The sequence below is a fragment of the Cyclopterus lumpus genome, chromosome 7, assembly GCF_009769545.1.
Source record: "Cyclopterus lumpus isolate fCycLum1 chromosome 7, fCycLum1.pri, whole genome shotgun sequence".
Lineage (NCBI taxonomy): Eukaryota > Metazoa > Chordata > Actinopteri > Perciformes > Cyclopteridae > Cyclopterus > Cyclopterus lumpus.
In genome coordinates, this window is record NC_046972.1 from 15,944,734 (window position 1) to 15,964,685 (window position 19,952).

General features: G+C 39.9%; 1 protein-coding gene across 1 annotated transcript in view; it reads left to right on the top strand.

Moving 5' to 3' along the window:
- The window catches only part of cables2b (Cdk5 and Abl enzyme substrate 2b), a 31,523-nt gene that overhangs the window by 2,172 nt on the left and 9,399 nt on the right, over nucleotides 1-19,952 (top strand). Inside the window, exons 2-6 of the mRNA XM_034537025.1 lie at nucleotides 10,993-11,088; nucleotides 16,145-16,222; nucleotides 17,516-17,624; nucleotides 17,718-17,886; nucleotides 19,308-19,405. Of these exons, the coding sequence (XP_034392916.1) occupies nucleotides 10,993-11,088; nucleotides 16,145-16,222; nucleotides 17,516-17,624; nucleotides 17,718-17,886; nucleotides 19,308-19,405 (550 nt within the window). The remainder of the gene's footprint in view (nucleotides 1-10,992; nucleotides 11,089-16,144; nucleotides 16,223-17,515; nucleotides 17,625-17,717; nucleotides 17,887-19,307; nucleotides 19,406-19,952) is intronic.

Here is a 19,952-nt window from a genome sequence, read left to right on the forward strand (position 1 = left end):
GATGGTTGTTGTCAGTGTTACTAATGAGTGTAATTCACAGTCATTAGTTGGTTTGTGACGAGACTACTTTGCATAACATAGATAAGAAACTATAGTTGCAGCCCCAATTTAGTTTAATATCATCAAAGACGAGCAGCAAATTCAACTTTCAGAAGCTCAAACCAGTATGCATCTCCTTTTTAAAAAATAAAATAAGCCAATAATATTGGCGATACGGATTTATTGGTTGGATACTGTATTAACTTCTTCGTGGATGTTGATGTAAACTGTATTTGGATTACAAATTCATACATATGTTAACTGATCTTTAGTTATCATCAAAATCTAACAACTAAATGAGCTGCTGTGGTGTTTAATTTCCTTTGCTGATATGATTTGGTGAATTAACAAGCACCCTTCTCCTCACTTCCTGGTGTGATGAATTTGGCCATCGTCCAATACGATCGTCAGTCACGCTCTGTTTAGCCTCGCTGTCAGTAACAGAGCTCAGTGTGTGTGTGAAGTCCTGCCAGCCAGCTAACTGCTTCATTAGCCTGCACATCAACACACACTGACAGACCAGGTTAGATGTTTATACAGTAAGTGAGGACACTTGGCTGGTAAAGTACGCACTTTGACTAAAATTGCTGTTTGCATTAGTCACTGTTAATTTTCAGGCCAAACTTGGTATTTTTTTTTAAACTGTGATATTGACATGTCAAGCATAGATTGTAGCATTAATTACAGGAGTGTCCTCATCTGAAACAAAAGAAGCACCGTATGAACATTATAACAAGTGTTACACTTTTATAAAATAAGACTTTCACCTGCTAATTTGAACTGATTAGGGCAGTGTTCATCAACCTTTTTTCAGCCGTGGCACATTTTGTACAATAAAAACGTCCCATGGCACACCAACACCAACAAAGTTACAACATGTCACATTGTAGCATAATACAGCACTTTAGCTGCGTCAGGGCCGAGCATCTCGTTCACAATGGCTTTGCAGGCACGTAGTAATAATGCCACAGTGTGAGGGCTTTTTTGTTTGGCCACCAGTTCAGCTACTAAGTAGCTTTGAGAGCTTTCTCAGACACATTTCTGAATTTCCTCATAAAAGTGACCTGTTTCTCAGTTTGTGTGCGTAGGTGAACAAAGTAGTCCCTGTTCTTTAATGACTAGACCAGCCACTGTATTGCAGGCTGACACGCTCAACAATGGCAAATTGTTTGCGGCAACTAAATAATATTCTTTGGGTACCGATTAAGTGAAATTGGACATGTTCCCATGGCACACCTGACTATCTCTCATGGCACACTGGTGTGCTGCGGCACAGTGGTTGAAAATCACTGGATTAGGGGATGAGGTGCATTAATATCTGTTGTTTTACTGGGGAAAAGGTACAAGTATGCATTGTGCTGCTTTATTATTTGTCTGTCGAAACATTAGGAATCAGATGGGGGCTAGTTTATTGAGTCATAATGGACCCGTGAGCAATATTCTGTACTGTATGAGGTACATGTGAATGACTGATCAGTGTCAGGTCAACCTGACGCAGCAGGTCCGTTTCTGTGCCACGAGAACACAGTAAAACCCGGCTGACCTACAGCCAAACAGGCTATTCAGTCAGGCCTGTTTGGCCCCCATCTGATTCCTAATGTCCCTGGAGAGGTCACGTTTTCCCCAAATGACATCATGGATTTAGTGACATTTAGAGGCAAAGCCTCGACACTGAGGCAATGAGGGTTGTTCCTGGTTTGAATTAGGTTTTGGCATTTCCCCCTGATGACATCAGGACAAGGAGAGCAAATATTCCTATTGGAAACATTTACTTATACATTTCAGGTTCTCTGCAGCAAGGTCCATCTAAGACTCAAGGTTCCTTTATTGGCAGTATTTAATGAAATGTAAGAGCAGCTAATGTCTGGAAAAAATGAAGAGGAAGAAACAGCGTGGGTCTGCATGACTGAGCGTCATGTCAGTTTTGCATGTGAAAGCAGAGCGAGCGTTCATTCTTTTCGCAGATGAAAGTAAGGCTTCTGTCTTTTGTGTAATCAGATTGTAGACTCATGATGTCGTTACGTAACGGGACGAAACTATCAGAGAGCCTTCGCACTCAATCTCTTCTTAAAGAAAAAAAAATGCATAGTTCAAATAACTTTGGGAAAATTTCATTTTGTTTACTTTTTGTATGTATGACACAATTTAAATATTTGTTATCAATTATAGTTTATTGATTTACATGACTCTTAAACTTGGGTTGTACATATTATAGTGATATGAAGCATTTGAAGATACTCCAATAAACAACATCAACATTATCAAAAAATACCAATGTAGGCATGGGCAGACTATCTCCAATTGAGTTCAAAGGGACACGGACACAGTTTACAGGTGGTGTGATCATGTTGTAAAGTAGTTAATTTTTAACACCAGTTAAGACTGACTTTTTATGTTATATGGCCATTCTAATATATAGTTTTTAACTGTATTGTTCCAATAGGGTTTTTGGTCACAAATACTTTTGTTTTCCTTCATATCGCCCAGCTCTAATTTACAGGTTTATCTTTTAAAGTCGGTAGCCCGGTCTGTCTCTTCTCTTTGTGCCTATGTTTTCTCATGTTGTCTCCTCCCTTCATTTGCTCCCAGCAGAATAGGGTTTAGGGTTTGGTTGTTCAAACTTTTTTTCTCTCTCTCTCTCTCTCTCTCTCTGTTGGTCTCTCTCAGGTTTCTTTCACGCCCTGTTCTTGTTTCTGTCTTTGGAGTCTTTCGCACTTTATTTTTCTATTCCTTATTTATCACTTTTCTTTATCTTTACTTCACACATGCATTGAACAGATATTGGGGCTGGGCAATATGGAGAAAATCAAATATCACTATTTGACCAACACCTCAATATTGATATTATGACGATGTTGTACGGTTGACAATTGGTGCTTTCACAAAACATTTACACAATGAGATCTTTGAAGAATAATCATCAATAATGTGAATATCATGACTAAGAAGGAAAAGGCAAATGATAAGAACAGCTAACGATCTCTAAAATAACCTTGAAATGTTTGCAATCAATTCCAGTACCTGTTCAGCAATGTTTTGTTGACAAAACTGGCAATTTGGTAGATCAGTCTAATACTCGTGGACAAGCAGATGCATTTTGTTTTGACTTTATCCTTACTGTTTTTGTCAAACTCCTTCTCCTGTCTCACTCACACACATCACACTTAACTGCATCTAAGTTTTAAGCTGCTCTGTTCCCCAAACTTTGTGCTGAACTTTGTTGCCTTAAGCAGAACACGTATCCGATTCAGCACAAAGCACTGATTAGACACACCCTCTGGACGAACACGCACAACCCAAAGAAGGGATAGAATCTGACTGACATCATCGTGTGTGTGTGTTAAACATGCACGACTCTCCAGTGAAAACAGAGCTAAACCCCACTCCCCTCCACACCCCTAACACACACACACACACACACACGCACACGATTTATCTTAAACATCAACTTTCCTTCTAACCATGTCGTCATGAATGTGGAAAAATGTTCATTATCGATGAATCTGCTGATTACAAGTAAAGTTATCTAAGCACCAACCTACAGCCCTTGCAAAAGTATTCAAGCCACTTAAAATTGATTTTTGATTTTTATAATGGATCTACACACAAAATAGTCAATATTGGTTAAGTAAAATTAAAATAGAAAATTAAAAATGTACATTACATTCCATGTATATGACGACCGCATTCTTTTATCATATTACAGGAAATTAAACATATAATGCTAAACACATTTTTGAGGGCAGGTACTTACAAACTTATCATTATGAACACTAAAAAAACACTAAAAAATATGTGGTTAGGTGTGAACACCGTACATGTCTCAGTCCACACTCCAACATGAGCATGGTATTCATAGAGTGAAACATTTAGCAGGTTAATATGTTTTAAATCGATCGCCATCTGTGTGAACAGGCCACAGTTTTCCTATGACTGTGTGTGTGTGTGTGTGTGTGTGTGCATGTGCATGTGATAACAGATGCTGCTACTAACTCACTCTCTCTCTCTCGCTCTCGCATCCAGTTTGCAGTATTATACTCGGTGAACATTTTAATGTCACATTTTAAGACACTGTTCTTCAAATGCATGCAGTGTGTTTTTATATACACTCTTATTATTCCATTATAACCACATTAAATTGATCCTGTCTGTCACATGAACACAGTACCCAGATTATGTCACATTTGGATTACAATCATAGTGAGAAGAACAACCCCATTAGCATAGCTGGATTATAGAATATAATCTACTAAATATACTGCACATGTACACAGCTTAGTTTAGTCAGTAACTTAGAAGTCAGAGTGCAAATGCAGTATGTTTGACAGCAGAGCTGGGTTGTTAGAAGCAGTGAAATAATACACCTGAGAAAAGAAGGTTATGGTTTTTGGTAAATCATGCGGAAACTGTGTGTGTGTGTGTGCGCCTCTCAGGAAGTGGACAGACACACTGCTGCCTTGAGCGTGCGTCAACAGGACGTTTAATCTGTGGTTTGTGGTTGGTCAATCACAAAGTGTGCGCCTGCATGTGTGTTAAAGATTTTGTATGAGTGGTGTTTAAAAAACAAAACAAAAACAGCTGTGTGCAGGAACGCCTCTGTGATCTCACACACAGGGAGAGGTAAAGAGTGTGTGTGTGTGTGTGTGTGTGTGTGTGTGTGTGTGTTACATTTGCAAAAGACCCTCTCTGTGTGGAACTGTTTTTAGCTGAGCAGTCACTGCAGGTTTTAATCATCAGTTTGCTTAACTTGCACTCCCAAGTTGTAATCATCCTTGCTGTACACTCTGAACACTCGCACTGAACAGATTAACTGAGTTTATAAACTAACTCCACAGCATTTGTAAATATTACCTGTAAAATGGCATTCTGAATCCCACTGCATATCTACTTTACCAGTACCTCGGCCAGCATGGAGCTTGACCAATCCTAGTCCTTGAATTCCACGTAAGGCCGGTATTGCCAAGAAAAGCAGTAGGACTCTTAATGACACACTGGAACGGCACGATCATGACTAAGATTTTGGGCATCAAAGAATAAGGCAGATTTTGAGAGCCTGATTGATGATCTATCAGGTAATTAATCAGGCGTTGTGACTCCCCTCTAACTTGATGTTAAACCGCAGCCAATGTGGCCAGGTCCTAAAATCTATTTGGAAAAAAATACAGACAAACTGAGAGAAATACGCACATTGTCCATCTGTGGATTGTTCACACTTCTTTTCCTTGCTATGCAAGACGATGTATTGTCAACTCCAACTGTAGTGGATGGCTATAAAACTCTGGACCATGGCAAGGGACTAGCCTGACCATGTGTCAAACTGATGACACATTTTAAAACATGGAGTAGGACACAGTGGCCGGAAGTGGGCATTGTTACTATGTTCAAAGTGTGTAAAATAACACTGAAAGTTTACCACAGAAACAAAGCATTCACTTCTGTAGATGACTTTAAGAGTTAATATTGATCCCTGTCTCTAGTGTGTGTGTGTGTGTGTGTTTGTTGAGCTTAACCACTGCCTCTGATCAGTGGAAGCTGTATGTGAGGAGGAAAAAGCTGTCGGCTCGCTCATCAAGATGCAACAAAAGCAAATGTCATTGAACCTTCGAGGACTAATCCAGACAGCGACGTCTGGTAAAGCATTAAGAATGACACCTACCTGCATTTAGTTTAGTGTCTGTGTTTATTTGTATCTTGGAATAAATGTAATTAAAATTTCAGTTCAATGCCATGCTTTAAAAAGTGTGTGGTATTGCGATATTTTTGCAGCAACAAAAGGAGGGATGGATGGATGAAGACTCAAGGAAAGGATGAGATGGGGGGGGGGGGGGGGGGGAATGGATATTATTTTAAGATAAAACAACACAAGCTATTATTACTGGTGTTGTTCATGTTCATTTAAACTGAATAAAATGACTCCGCGTCCTCAAAAAAATCCATCACCACAGTCTCCAAAAATGGGCCTGCAGCTGGTATAGTCACAGTTTCCTATTTTGATTCAAAGGAGCTCTTTTTAGTGTTTGAAGGTCATTCATTTCACCTAAATTTCACATCATACAGTCATTCTCAAACCTACAGTTGGTACTATTCAGTGGTGGTCGTATTATTCAGATCTTTTACTTAAAACTGTGAGGAACCCTATTTGCCTCCAAAAGGTAGTGGAGTAGATGCATATAGAATACAATTGAATTACTTCAGTAAAATGTTGAGGTACTTGCATTGTAGTTAAAGATGGTGGTTATATTACTTGAATATTAGGGACGCTCATTTTGATTACTGGCCCTCGTTAACCAATCGTTAACCCACAGGATTAGTGCCTTGCATGCTGAGGTGCTGTGGTCGAAGTGCCTAACAAGCCGCCCAGCTGCACTGATAACCAACGCACAAACAATTTATATCTATAACTTATTGCCAGCTGCAGTGTATGCACACAGCAGGCAGCTGAGTCTCCACTTCACCTGGGGAATTTGTGTGATGAAAAAGCAGAAACCACTCCACTAAACAAAAAAAGCTGCTAATTTATGTCTAGTTTAGCCATATGTATGACAACATCCTCTCGGCTGTTTTTTTATAACAAAAAAGAGGTATTTAAATAGTTTTGCTATGCTAATGTTAAACTGAATAATAACTAGATTTGTCCACCAAATAAAATGTTTAACATGTGACCTGATGTTTCCTTTCATGTATTCATATATGCATGCATTAATTCACTTTCTTATTTGTTAGCAACATAAATATTTTCTAAAACTCTGTCCATGTGACTGCAATAAAGAATAGTGTTTTTGTTTCGGCCTGTTGGTCTTAGCTTCATGGCACAAGGATACAAATATTTAAAGAAAACCTTCTAAAAGAAGGTTATCTGTACACCGATCTTCATCATCCTCTGCAGTGAGGGAAACGGCAGACTGGATTTTTCCATTCCCACAGAAGGGAAAGTTTCCACAACATCCATGAGAGAAATAGCAGGCTGGTTTTCATGGAAATGAGCCACTGGTCTACAGATCCAAAGCTTAGATACTGGGTCAGACTTAGAAAGACTGAGAGCAATGGTGTCAGCTATCCCACTCTTATCTCGATATTGTTGTTTATGATTACAGTGTTTTCGTTATGGAAGCCTCCAAGCTGAGAACATTATTTAAAGATAACATGGATTTGTGTTTAGCATTTGCTCTCATAAACCTTATTAGTCGTCAGTCAATGTTGAAGAACATCATGATCGTAATTGTGTGAGGGTTTGTGGCCAATCCAAACATGTTAACTGAAGTCTTAATTGTTATTTGTAGCAATCAATCATGAGACAAGGAAGCTACAGTTAGTTACAGTTGCACAATGACACGGCTCATTAATCATTCATCACAAAGAGGGTCAGGTTGCTGTGTGTCAACCCGTATGGCCTTATTTGTCTTTATCTTAAACACCAGTCGCTATCATCCTGATGATCACCATCGTCATCATCTGCCAGGGATATTGGCCGTTGGGCTCTTTTCTTTATTCCCACACAATGGAAACATTCCACAACATTCCAGAATGCTGCGGAATGATGGTTCCCATGGAAGTGAAGGCTGAGAAGATACCATCATGTGACCGTGGTTACAGTAGATACAGTATACTCGATATAGAATCATTATAGATAGACTGTTGGGTTTAATAATACTGGAAGAAGTGACTGTTCATACTTTTGATCTTCATTTCCATCTTGATCTTTATCTACATCATGTGGTGTTCAGTTCCAGATATGTGATGTAGCACTTAAATTGAAGCTTTGCTCAGTTACCATCAGCATATTTACTTCTAATTCAATTTACGTATAATTCACACAATGTTGGGCAGTTTTTCCTGTTCCAATGTGAGGGTCCTGGAACTGAGGATGTAGATTGTAAAGCCCTCTGAGGCAAATTTGTGATTTTGGGCTATACAAAATAGATTGAATTGAAATTGAATTGACCCAAGATTGTTGTTGTTGTTCTGTGCGTTTAGGAAAGAAAAGCATGATGGTGATAAAAATATCAATGCCAATTTGGTGACTTGCTATATTCAATTCAGTTTATTTTGTACAGCCCAATATCACAAATTACAAATTTGCCTCAGAGGGCCTTACAATCTGTACACATACGACATCCCTGTCCCAGGACCTCACATCGAATCAGGAGAGCAACAGAGGAGGATCCCTCTCCCCGGATGGACAGATGCAATAGATGTCATGTGTACAGAATGAACACCATTACAGAGTTACATAAACACATTACATGAATATGACCATGTATGAAGGGACCTCCAATCCATGAAACAGAAGGAAGTAGAGATCAGGGGGCGGGGCGGTCAGTAGGGCCAACACGGGAGGCCGGCTCACCAGGCATCAGAATATTGAAATTAAAAGAAAGCTCTTGAAACAGTGCTGTGTTTCACACAATATCCAAGCACAATGGTGACTCTAGAAAGAAGCCCTGACTCTCGGATTATGACCAACATCAAATGTTTACGTGATGCTGTTTCAGACTACAAACCACTCGGTCCTCTCACAGTTGTACAGTGGTTTTACAGATCCAATACCCAGATGAGACACACACACACACACACACACAAACACACAGGTCCCTCAAACATCTGCTTCACAAGTGAAGCAGTTTAACTCCACACACCTGCTTCACAAATGTGTGGAGTTAAACTCCATGTGGTGTTTGCTCACCAGGTCAGCCATCCACAAACTGAAACAGATGCTGCCTCTCTCCCTCTCCATCTCTGTGAACGTGTGTGAGCACAAGTGTGTTCATGTTGCAACAGTAGGTTGTGTGTGTTCACAGCTCTCATATTAAATCATATATCAGCCTAAGTTCATCGACGTGCATCTAAGTTGCATTACCTGTTTTGCGTTCATATCTAAATGTAGTATTTAGTTTCTGAAAAAAACTGTGTGTGTGTGTGTGTGTGTGTGTGTGTGTGTGTGTGTGTGTGTGTGTGTGTGTGTGTGTGTGTGTGTGTGTGTGTGTGTGTGTGTGTGTGTGTGTGTGTGTGTGTGTGTGTGTGTGTGTGTGTGTGTGTGTGTGTGTGTGTGTGTGTGTGTGTGTGTGTGTGTGTGTGTGTGTGTGTGTGTGTGTGTGTGTGTGTGTGTGTGTGTGTGTGTGTGTGTGTGTGTGTGTGTGTGTGTGTGTGTGTGTGTGTGTGTGTGTGTGTGTGTGTGTGTGTGTGTGTGTGTGTGTGTGTGTGTGTGTGTGTGTGTGTGTGTGTGTGTGTGTGTGTGTGTGTGTGTGTGTGTGTGTGTGTGTGTGTGTGTGTGTGTGTGTGTGTGTGTGTGTGTGTGTGTGTGTGTGTGTGTGTGTGTGTGGTGTCAGGGAGCTGAACTTCTTGGCCTGCGTTCACATTAAGATCTGTTTTAATCCACAAGGTCGACACAACCTGGCTCATCCTCTGAGCTTCAGCAGAGACACTCACATCCTGAGGCTGACTGTGGTGACACAGCAGGTTCTTGGTATTGGTTAAGCTTGGAAACAAACAAATGCAAAACAGAACATTTATTTTTAATAACGATTAAAATGTACTAGAAATATGGCTCTACAGGTGTGTGTGTTGACTTTAAAGGAGAAATATACGGGATATAGAGTATTAATGTAGCAGCCAACAGATATCTGCTTTGTTAAGATATAGTAGAGTACTGTCTACCTGAGCAGAACATGCAGTCGCTCTCCACCTGTGTATGTGTGCTCTCCAAGTTTCGGCCGTGCATGCTTTTAGTTCATGCGAGTGTGTCCCACTGCGCTCATACAGTGGTTACAGCTGATGACACCGTCCCGCCCATCAGCGTAGCACCCACCCTCTGGTTCCCCCTCAGGTAAACGCTGTTAGCTCTTTCAGCACTTTTGTCATAGTTTGCACTGTTAGCTGAGTGCCACCTGTTCAGCCATCAAACGCTCCCAATCTTCTATATATCACCTTCGAAAAAGCTTTTGGGAATATCTGTAATGTGAAAGTACCGAGGTTTCTGAAAGAGAAATGGTGTTATGCTATGCCTGCATGATAATGAGGAAAATCTGAAATAAATCCTATTCCTAACATCAAAATACGGAGTAAAATGTTTTAAGAATGACGAACACGGACATCAGTCAGCATCAGTCCATCCAGCGTTCCTCTGTCCTCCCTCTGCTGATGTGAATCACTGCCTGTCGGGAGGAGTGGCCGCTTTGTCTCCGCTAACACTCAAGTTCCCGAACATGTTCCAAGATACTGTGGCAAACTGAGCTCAACAGTTGGACTACATACAGACGGCTTGTGTTATCTTGTGCCTTTATAAAATAATAACATTGAGGCTCTGTAATCTGCACCAAGAGGTTTTATTACTCCAACCTCATTTCCAATAGTTTGCATTGCGCCACATCGCAAAAAACATCCTATGTAAAAGGCTGTTCATTCCTTCCTATCCACCCTTCACAATGAAGGGTGGGGGCGACTGTGGGTCAGTGGTTAGCAGGTCTGTCTTTCAATCAGGGGGTTGACTGTTCAATCCCCGCCCTAGTCGATGTGTCCTTGAGCAAGACACTTAACCCTGAGTTGTTCCCTGTAGTATATATATATTTACATATATACACATTACACTTACAGTAACGAGTGCAGTTGTCGTCATCTGGTTTTCTTCTTTGTCTCCGCCGCAGCTTCTATGATCTGGTGTGTGTGTTTATTTGAAGGAGCTTAGCCCCAACACAGATTAAGGGAGTGGCTTTAGCGTGACAATAAGCACTCCAGTCTTTAGCCCCTGGGGCCCGTTTAGTACCCGGTTTCAGTAACCACCCATAAACAAAATAATTGTTCTTATTCGTTGTACGCTATGTTCAATTTGATTTCTGGTCTAATTTTGTAAATTAGACCAGAAATAGAGAATGTGTCCTCTGGCATCCTTATTCATGAATTGCTGCAATGTGCGCAAAACCCTTCATTTATCTCCATTTCTGTCTGTCTCTCCTGTAGGACTCGTAACCTCTCTGGTGGCTCTCCGAAACCTCGACACGCCAAGAAGACCCACTTCATCAAAAACATGAAACAATACGACACAAGAGGCAGCAGGTTAGACAGACACATTATTATTCTGTAGTTGATGTTACTAAGAAAAAGTCAAATCCTGTGACCTGTCCAGTAATTGTGGTGTGTTGTATCACTTTTTAAAGGTAAAGATTGAAAGTGGCACACATCACATTGTTCCAGTGCTGCAGACAAGTCTTTGTCCAGGTTTAGACGGGGTTGAGCCGCATGTTGATCCCTGCTGTTCACAGCATGTGGTGTTACAGAGCAAAGCCTAAGAACAACAAGGTCGTGGCAGTGGGCTTAGGGTCTTGTAAACTGTTTAAGTTCAAAGAAAGAAACAGCTATTCAGTTATGAACACATCTGACTGGAAAAAATACCCTAAAATGTCATAACCTAAAATAGTATCTCTATATATTTAAGCAATAAGGGTACATTATTGATGTTACAGTACTGCCTCGAGTACCTTATTGCTTTTATAATACGGTTGCCTGCGGTATTTTAAATAGTAATTAAATGGTAAGCTGCCTTTCAGCACAAAATAGTTGTAGCCACCATACGTTGTGTATCGTATTTCAGTAGCCTAGAGAAAATAGTCCCTGTATGTGATGTGTTGCTATGCAACAGACACACAGCATTGGGAACATCACGTTTGTTAGCCTAGCTAGATCTCGCACCATCTCATTCATTCACATTGCTGATTTTATAAAAGTTGCCATTAAAATAAAAAAAATGACAATGGGACACTTTCAATAACATAATATTTAATTTAAACATTAGGCCTAAACATTCTAAATCAATCATAAATGCTTCATAGGCACTGGGTATAACAACGTTGGGTTAATAAACGTAACCTATATAACCTATGCTGTTTAAACTTAATAAACTAACGTTATGAGTGTCTTGGAACTCGATAGACTAACATTAGGCTGTTAACATTTGTTTACGTTGATTCTGATATCTCCATTAATTGTTCATCCGTGGAAAACGTGTCTCATGTCCCCTTCGTCTCGGATGACTTCCGACCACTCTTGCTCTCTTTGTCGGTAGCTCGGTGTTGGAAGTGCCTTCTCCTGAAGGATATTACTCCAACGCTGTCTTTCATTGAGATTTGGTGCCCAGTACCTTTGAAGGGAGCTTTCGGATTATTGTCCACTCACTGACATGAGTTCTCTTTCTGCCAACCAGCATTAGAGAGAGTTTGCACCAAGGTGCTGCGCAGGCAGTGGTTGCTTGAAATGACAACTAACGGTCGCGCAAAATCTACCCGTTATTTTGAGTGTGCACTGATATGGAACGCTCAGATAAATATAAACAGGTGTACAGTACATTCTGGCTCAATACAGTACACCCCGTAACTCACTCTCAACCAATCAGAATGCTTGATTTCATCTACCCGTATTATAAATACAATATATTCTACTGTTATTTCAAGTAATGCTTTGTAGGATTTTTCTTAAGGTCATAGGGGTCATAACTTTGACTATTCCATTATGACTTAGTCTCTTTAACCTTGAACCTTTACAATCTCGGCTGACATGCAGTTATGTGCAGCCTTTACAGGGGGAGAGAAACTGAGCTGTAGCCTGAACAATGTCTTTCTGTCCATTTCTTCCTCTATTGTATTCTATTCTTGTCCTTCCTTGCTGGTGTATAAATCAGACGTCCCTGTCAAAGGAATACAGGCGTACTCATCAGATAATAATAGACTGAGGGCTGATTGTTTTAGAATAGATCCAGCTAAGAGCAGCATAGCTGCTGTTTGTTGTTCAGCCAAGTCACCATGTCATTACGGAGAAGAGACAGCAGCTTAATGACAAAAGTAAAGAGTCTGAAGCAGGGGGGCTCCAAGTCTTAACCTTCCTTTTGGCTCATGGGAGATTTGAAATGGGTGACCATGTATGAATCTGTATAAGCTTCCACCAGTGCTACAATGTTTTTAGTGTCAAACTAGTACAGTAGGACAATTGTTCAAATTGAATGTGAAATGAGTTGATTATTTTCTGTATGTCCATAATTATAGCCATTATAGCCATCATGGTAAATGACGAGAAAACAAGCTTCTTATGGATTTAAGATATCGGTACATAACTTGATGGGATCATATTGTCTCACTCTCTTCTACATTCAACTTTGTGCACAACTTTGTCCATTTAAACTTTCCCAGAAGATATGAAGTACCACTCGTGTCAATTGAAGGTATTTCTTATTAAAAATGTACTAACTAATAACAATGATTTACAAATGTTGTGACTGAATGTCATAAACGGTAAAAAAACAAAACAACTAAAGAGAAACGCTGCTACAACATACATCGCCTGTGACGATGAACTTTACAAAGATAAATTTAAAGTTAATAACATGAGGTCATTGGTCACACTCTTGTTAGGCATGGCTAAATTATCTCACCCTTTTTAGTGTGTTCTGCATCAAGAACTCTCCAAATTTTCCTCGAATTTCTTAAGATGGTTGACTTTGCTTTCCTTAGTTAGTGTGTGGCCAATTCTTTGTGGAGCTCAGAAGTTACAAACCCGGGGCCGTGGGTCCAGTTCCCACTGGGATCAGTCTGGTGTTTTTCTTTCAAGTGATCATGGAATAATATGCCTCCCCCGTGTTATGAAATGTGTGGTAATAAATGGATGTGTTGAGGGGACAAATTTCCCAGCAGAGTCTCATTTCCAGAAGGCCTGTTTTGATGCTTCTGCTGAGCTCCCCGGCGACTTCCTGCTCTTCACGTTTCCCAAGCATCATGGGGAACAAGCTGCGTCTCAGTGGCACGCTCAACCAACAACAGCATTAAATCCAAACTCATCTGTCTCATGGGATGGCTGGAGGGGGAGGAGCAGGGACAGAAGAGGGCGGGCAATTTGTTCACCGGGTATAAAGATGTGTCCAAGTTAAAATAGTAATAATTTAATCACAGTAAAATACAACATTGATACCAGAAGACAACTACATATTTAGCTTTTGTAAGAGATACACTTTGAAGTGTTTCATGTCCTTCCTTGGTTGTCTACTTTGAATGATAATAATCACTTCATAAAACAGTTCTACCTCCTCCTCGGATGATGAATGACAGCCACAACATGAGATTGTCTCTATTTATTCGAGGATTAAAGTATATTCAATTCTCTTCTCAGCTGGAGATTTATCAAAAATGAGGAGGATTATGTCATGTCTGTAAAAATATCCACAGATTTTGGATTCACTACACAGTTTGACTTTCTAATCAAACTAAAGTATAAAATTCTCCACTACATAAAAATGGTAGCTGCATGATTCAAAGATCAGATACTATCATTTAGTATATCATTTAAACTGAGATAAAATCAGATCTCTTCACTTCAGAAATCAAGTGAATAAGAAGGCTCATAATATAATTTAATTTCCAACTTTATCATTTTCAAGATACATTTTTATATGTTTGACTGCAGATTTGCTACAAAGTACGTAGACAACCCAATCTGCCAACACGTAAAGTTTAGATGCAATGAAAAATGCCTTTTTAACCTCTTTAGATCAGATGCCCGGTCAAATCTGTGACGTTTATTCGTCACGCCCCTGGTGTGCAAAGGCCTTCAGAGGGCAGGCTCCGTGGAAGGTTATAAGATTTGGATTTGCTCCTTGTTGAAGCTTGTATTTAATTCGCTCATATTGTTTAATCCAGGTTATGTAACTGCTTTGGTAGATATACTTCTGTCTCTGCCAGTATTCTGCTTAAAAACAGAGCCGCTTGGTGTCTTAGTTTGATTTGGCGGTATTTGCTTCTGGGGCTGTTCCCTCTGAAAGTCTCAGGATTGACTTGATGCTGTTTCTGTGGTTAACTTCAGTTCTTTGTGGAGCTAAAAAACTCTGGCCTGTTTTTAATGTTTCAGGCTGTCAGCAAAAGCCAAGGTTAATGATGTGAGGTCTACAAGTGGCTGTATAAAGGACTAGTACTTTGTGTATGTATAGAAGAGAAAATGATTAATCACAAGCACGATACACTCAAAGATAAGTGTGTTTTTTTTTGTTTTCACACTGTGAATCATCTTCCAGTCTCTTTGGTGCCCGAGCCAAACATAATGAGTGTAAACATGTTCCTCTGATAAACAAACCAGGCGAGAGATGTGCAGTTTCTGCTCCACTGGGGTTTATACTCCAGAGGATCTGTAATAAAAAGTGCACACTCACTCCGTTCCATTGAAACACCATTATAACAGGTTGTTAATAAGCTCTGGTGAGATAAAGGTGGAACGATTGGGTCAGTTAGGAAAGTGTCATTTGAGGGTTCGGCAAAACATTAAAGTGCCAATTTGAATAAGTGTGAACCTGAGAACCCCAAGTGATTTCTACAATGCAAAAAGATATCCTGCCTTTTTAGTCATCAAACGCATCTGTTTTCACCTGTTTACAGGTTGACTCGTGTCTAAATATCGGAATTAAAATTAAATCAATTTAGTTTAGTTCAAATATTTATTGTTCCGCAACAATAAAAGTTTGAATGCTATTCATGCAGTACGAAATATAATAAAGAGCCAATATGATAATTACTGCAAAAAAGTAGAACAAAGATGAGATAAAATACCAATATTTACATTAAAAATAAACATAATGTCTAGTTAATATACACAGTAGTTAAGAGCACTTTTAGATACTTTATTTGTTGCAACTATTTAAATAATTAATATTATAGTTTTTAACAGATTTATGGCTTCTGTTACGTAATCATTCAATCAGCAGAGTGTTTCAGGGTTTAAGGACATTTTGCCAACATTCGCATTATATTGTCAATCAGTTACTGCCTTAACTTGACTGTAGAGTCAGGTTTTTGGTTGTTGTACTTATTAGGTGGACAGCAGCCTGTTACAATGAAGGAATTGATCAAATTAATCAATATCACTCAAATTAGGGAGGTTAGAGTTTTAATGTCTTAATGTTTTTCCTTATTTGTGCAGCCCTGCTTTTGGATTTAGTTTTCTGTTAGTCAGCTACAAATGTGTGATGAGGAAGGTTGCTGTTCACCTTGACGACACTGATTCCTGTTTCCTTTATGAGCATCAAACCCAACAGATGTTCTAACAACATAACCACGAATGTGTGCGTTTTGTTGTCTTTCAGGATCGTGCTGATCTGTGCGAAGAGATCTCTGTGCGCTGCCTTCTCTGTTCTGCCCTACGGAGAAAGCTTTTACCTCAGGTAATGAACACACCTGCACATGCACACACATTTAGGTCAGTGTGTGGCTACATGAGTGTGAGGGGAGCTTCGGAGAAGAGCTCGAGCTGGACACAGAAAGAAGTTACCTCAGAGAGACTACAAATTCTCCCATGTGCCTAAGCTTCCTGATTTGACCTGAGGAATCTTTAGCCACACACACACACACACACACACACACACACACACACACACACAGGGCCAGATATATTCAGTTTTATAGGCCTGTCTCCTTGGCATTTGCCTTCTCTTTGTAACAGATGCCTGCTCATAGATTTTATTATCTTTGGTCTTCTCACAAGGTTATTTCAGCCCTTTGAAAGTAACTTTGGCACCAAAGTTTAAAAAAGGAACCGTATAAGACAACCACTCAAAGAATACAAAACACTTTGTAGCTAGTTACCGTGTCTCTTTAATATCTGACTAGTCATAAAGGCAACAAGGAGATGTATGTGTGATTCTCCTTTTTCTTTTTCCATGTCCTCTCTGAGAGTTCTCAGACATTGCAACCAACCAAGCCAGTGGTTGGACGTCCTCCACCTGGTCATGACCTGGAAGTGCTTATTTGTTTCCCCATAAGTAGGACTTTGCTTCCTCAGGCCACATTCTCATCCCGCCTGGTGGGTTTGCATTCACAGAGGGAGTCCAGGAGGACATACTATTTAATTAGGCTTGGTAACGCACCAGTGCATTGTGGTTAACACACCAGACCCCTCTTCCTCCACATTGATTCATTTGGCCTCATGTTCCTCCACCGACATAATCACACATAAACTTCCCAACATACACATACTCGGATACTGTATAAACATAGCTAAAAATACAGATGTTATTACAGTTATGTAAACTTCTCCTAATCCCTTTCTCTCAAGTTCGCACGCATGTGCACACACACACACACACACACACACACACACACACACACACACACACACACACACACACACACATACGCTTACATCACGTCATACTCGCACCACACATGCACATTGTGGGAAGTATTAGTACACAGAGAAATGACATCACTTTGCTGAGCACTAATTGGTTACAGAAACATAGTGGTGGCCCTGAAACCGTTGCAACACCTCTTCCACAAGATCAGTTTTGCATGATGCTAACAGACAACAGCCATCGACTTGTGAGGAATTTAAACTGATGCAGTTTATTTAATCACATGTATCATGTTGTGAATCCTTTATCTGAGCTGTAAACCTGCTGCCAGGAACGACTCTGTTCTCACGTCACCTTAACCACCACGTCTCTGTCTCTCTCCAGTGACCCCACGTTAAACCACCCCAGAAGGAGGCACTCGTCTGGGAACATCTCTACCACCCTGGAGATGCTACCAGGGCTGGAGGGTTTTCAACTGGACATCTACGGCAGGGTAGATGAACATGCATTCAGACACACACATTCAGACACACACAGGTAGTCTTTTTAATTCAGATTCTATAAATGTATTATTTTTCTGTCTCAGTCTGTGTCGTACGCCCAGTTCCTGTACCCTACTAACGCCCTGGTGAGGCAGAAGCTGTCGTCAACCTGCGACCTGACGCTACAGATTCCAGTTTCAAGGAGCACACACAGCATGCCGGGCAGGAGCTGCCCACCCAGCAGACTAAACAGCACCGTGGGACTGGACCTGGGTAATACACACACATACACACACACACACACACACACACGGTTATGTTTTTGGTTCTGATTTTCATGAGCCTTGATGGAAGGATGAAGCAAAGGCAAACAAAGAGCCTATTACATTTGGGATCAGATCCAAATAATGGGGCGGTTACACACATTATATTTCACTTATGTTAACGTTTCTTGGCTGAGGTCTAAACTCTCCGAGTGCGCTCCTAATTTCAATAGTATTGATGTGCCTTGTCATACCCCAAAATATTGGATAATACATGTGTCCCTGCATTTAGAGTAAGCGTGAGAACATTGTGACAGGAAGTAGAAGCAGAAGGTTGTGATTGTGGCTGCAGAGAGAAAGGAACTACAAATACAGAAGGATGGAGGGATGAGATGAGAGTGAGGTTGGATGGCGAAATGATAGAGAGCGTTTTTGCAGTTGTACTGAAGTTCCTGTTATCTTTCAAACACACGTGTGTGTGTGTGTGTGTGTGTGTGTGTATATACGTACACCCTGTGTCTCATGCTTCTGCTCTCTATAAACACACACCCACAATGACAGAGCCCTGTATTAGCCTCTAAACATCTCTTTCTAATCTGGAACCTTCCATTAACACAACACAGCTGTGTGTGTGGTTAGTGTGCATATTGATAGCAGGTTTATATTTTTAGTCTTCTTGTGACGTGTCTCTTCAGTCTCTCGGCTCCCAAAAGTTGCCATATATTATGTTAGTTGGTTAACTAGTCACAAAAGCATGCAGCAATTATATTATATAATTATGAAAACTGTGTGTTAGTTATGAAACTGACGTCGTCAACTTCACCACAAGGTCAGTACTTCATCTTAAACGGTTAAATACATACAATAATACCATTAATACAACAGGAAATGGATGGAGTTGTTTGAAGTGGAGCCAGGCTAGCAGCTCCCGCCTGCTTTCAGTCTTCATGATAAACTCACAAAGATGATTCTGTATCTGTCTTTATATATACTGTAGCTCTCAGGAAGGAAGTTATCATTCTAAATAACATCTGTCATAGGATAATATGATGTTCATGAAAATCAAACCAATCAATAGTTTCAATTAAACCACCATGTGATTGAGTAATAACATTTAGTTTTTTTTCTGTACTAATATAGTTATACTAGAGCATTATAACAAGACATGTAACGAGACAAGACAACATAACATATTAATAAAATAAAGTATAGAACAGTATAGTATACTGTGGGTTATGAGATATAGTACAAGGTCAACTTTAGTAATATAGTATAACATAAGATATAGCATAGTAAAGCAATATAGCATAGAATATGAAATATAATCTAAGTATAGTATAATGTAAATTAATAGTTAACATTTTTTGGGGGATTTAGTAGAACCAGAAGTATTGACAAACAGGGTCATTTCTGTTTTGTGTTTGTTTTAAGGTCTTGAAGATGTGACGGACTACGACCCTAACCTCCTCAGTGACCCCCAGTGGCCTTGTGGGAAACACAAACGGGTGCTGATCTTCGCCTCCTACATGGTAAAAAGACACTGGACACTTTTTTAATTTTATTTCAAGAATGTGCTGCATTACATACCATTCAAAAAATTGGATGAGATTGCACTAACATGCATAAAAAGTCACTATATTGAAAGAATGAAAAACTGAAGGGGAGACGGGCAGAGAGGGAATTAAGACACTGACAGAGCAGAAAGAAGGGTTGAGGATTATAGAGAAGAGAATAATCACTGCTGAGAAATGACATGCACGCGCACGCACGCACACACACACACACACACACTACTCTTTTACATCAACATAATTATCCTATAGGCAGCAGCTTAGTTTTATCCCTCCACTGAGTTGAATGAAATTGTACAGACACACACACGCTTTGTCATTACTATTTAATCTGTGTGTGTGATCATTACACAGTGAGAACCTACTATAGCACCAACTCCACATGACACACACACATTTACTGACCATCACCAATAAATCACCTTAAAGCTGGTTCACAGAACTGGAATTTTAAAATAATCTATAATTTCTCTTTTTTAATTTTTTTTATTAAAATGTATTTTTA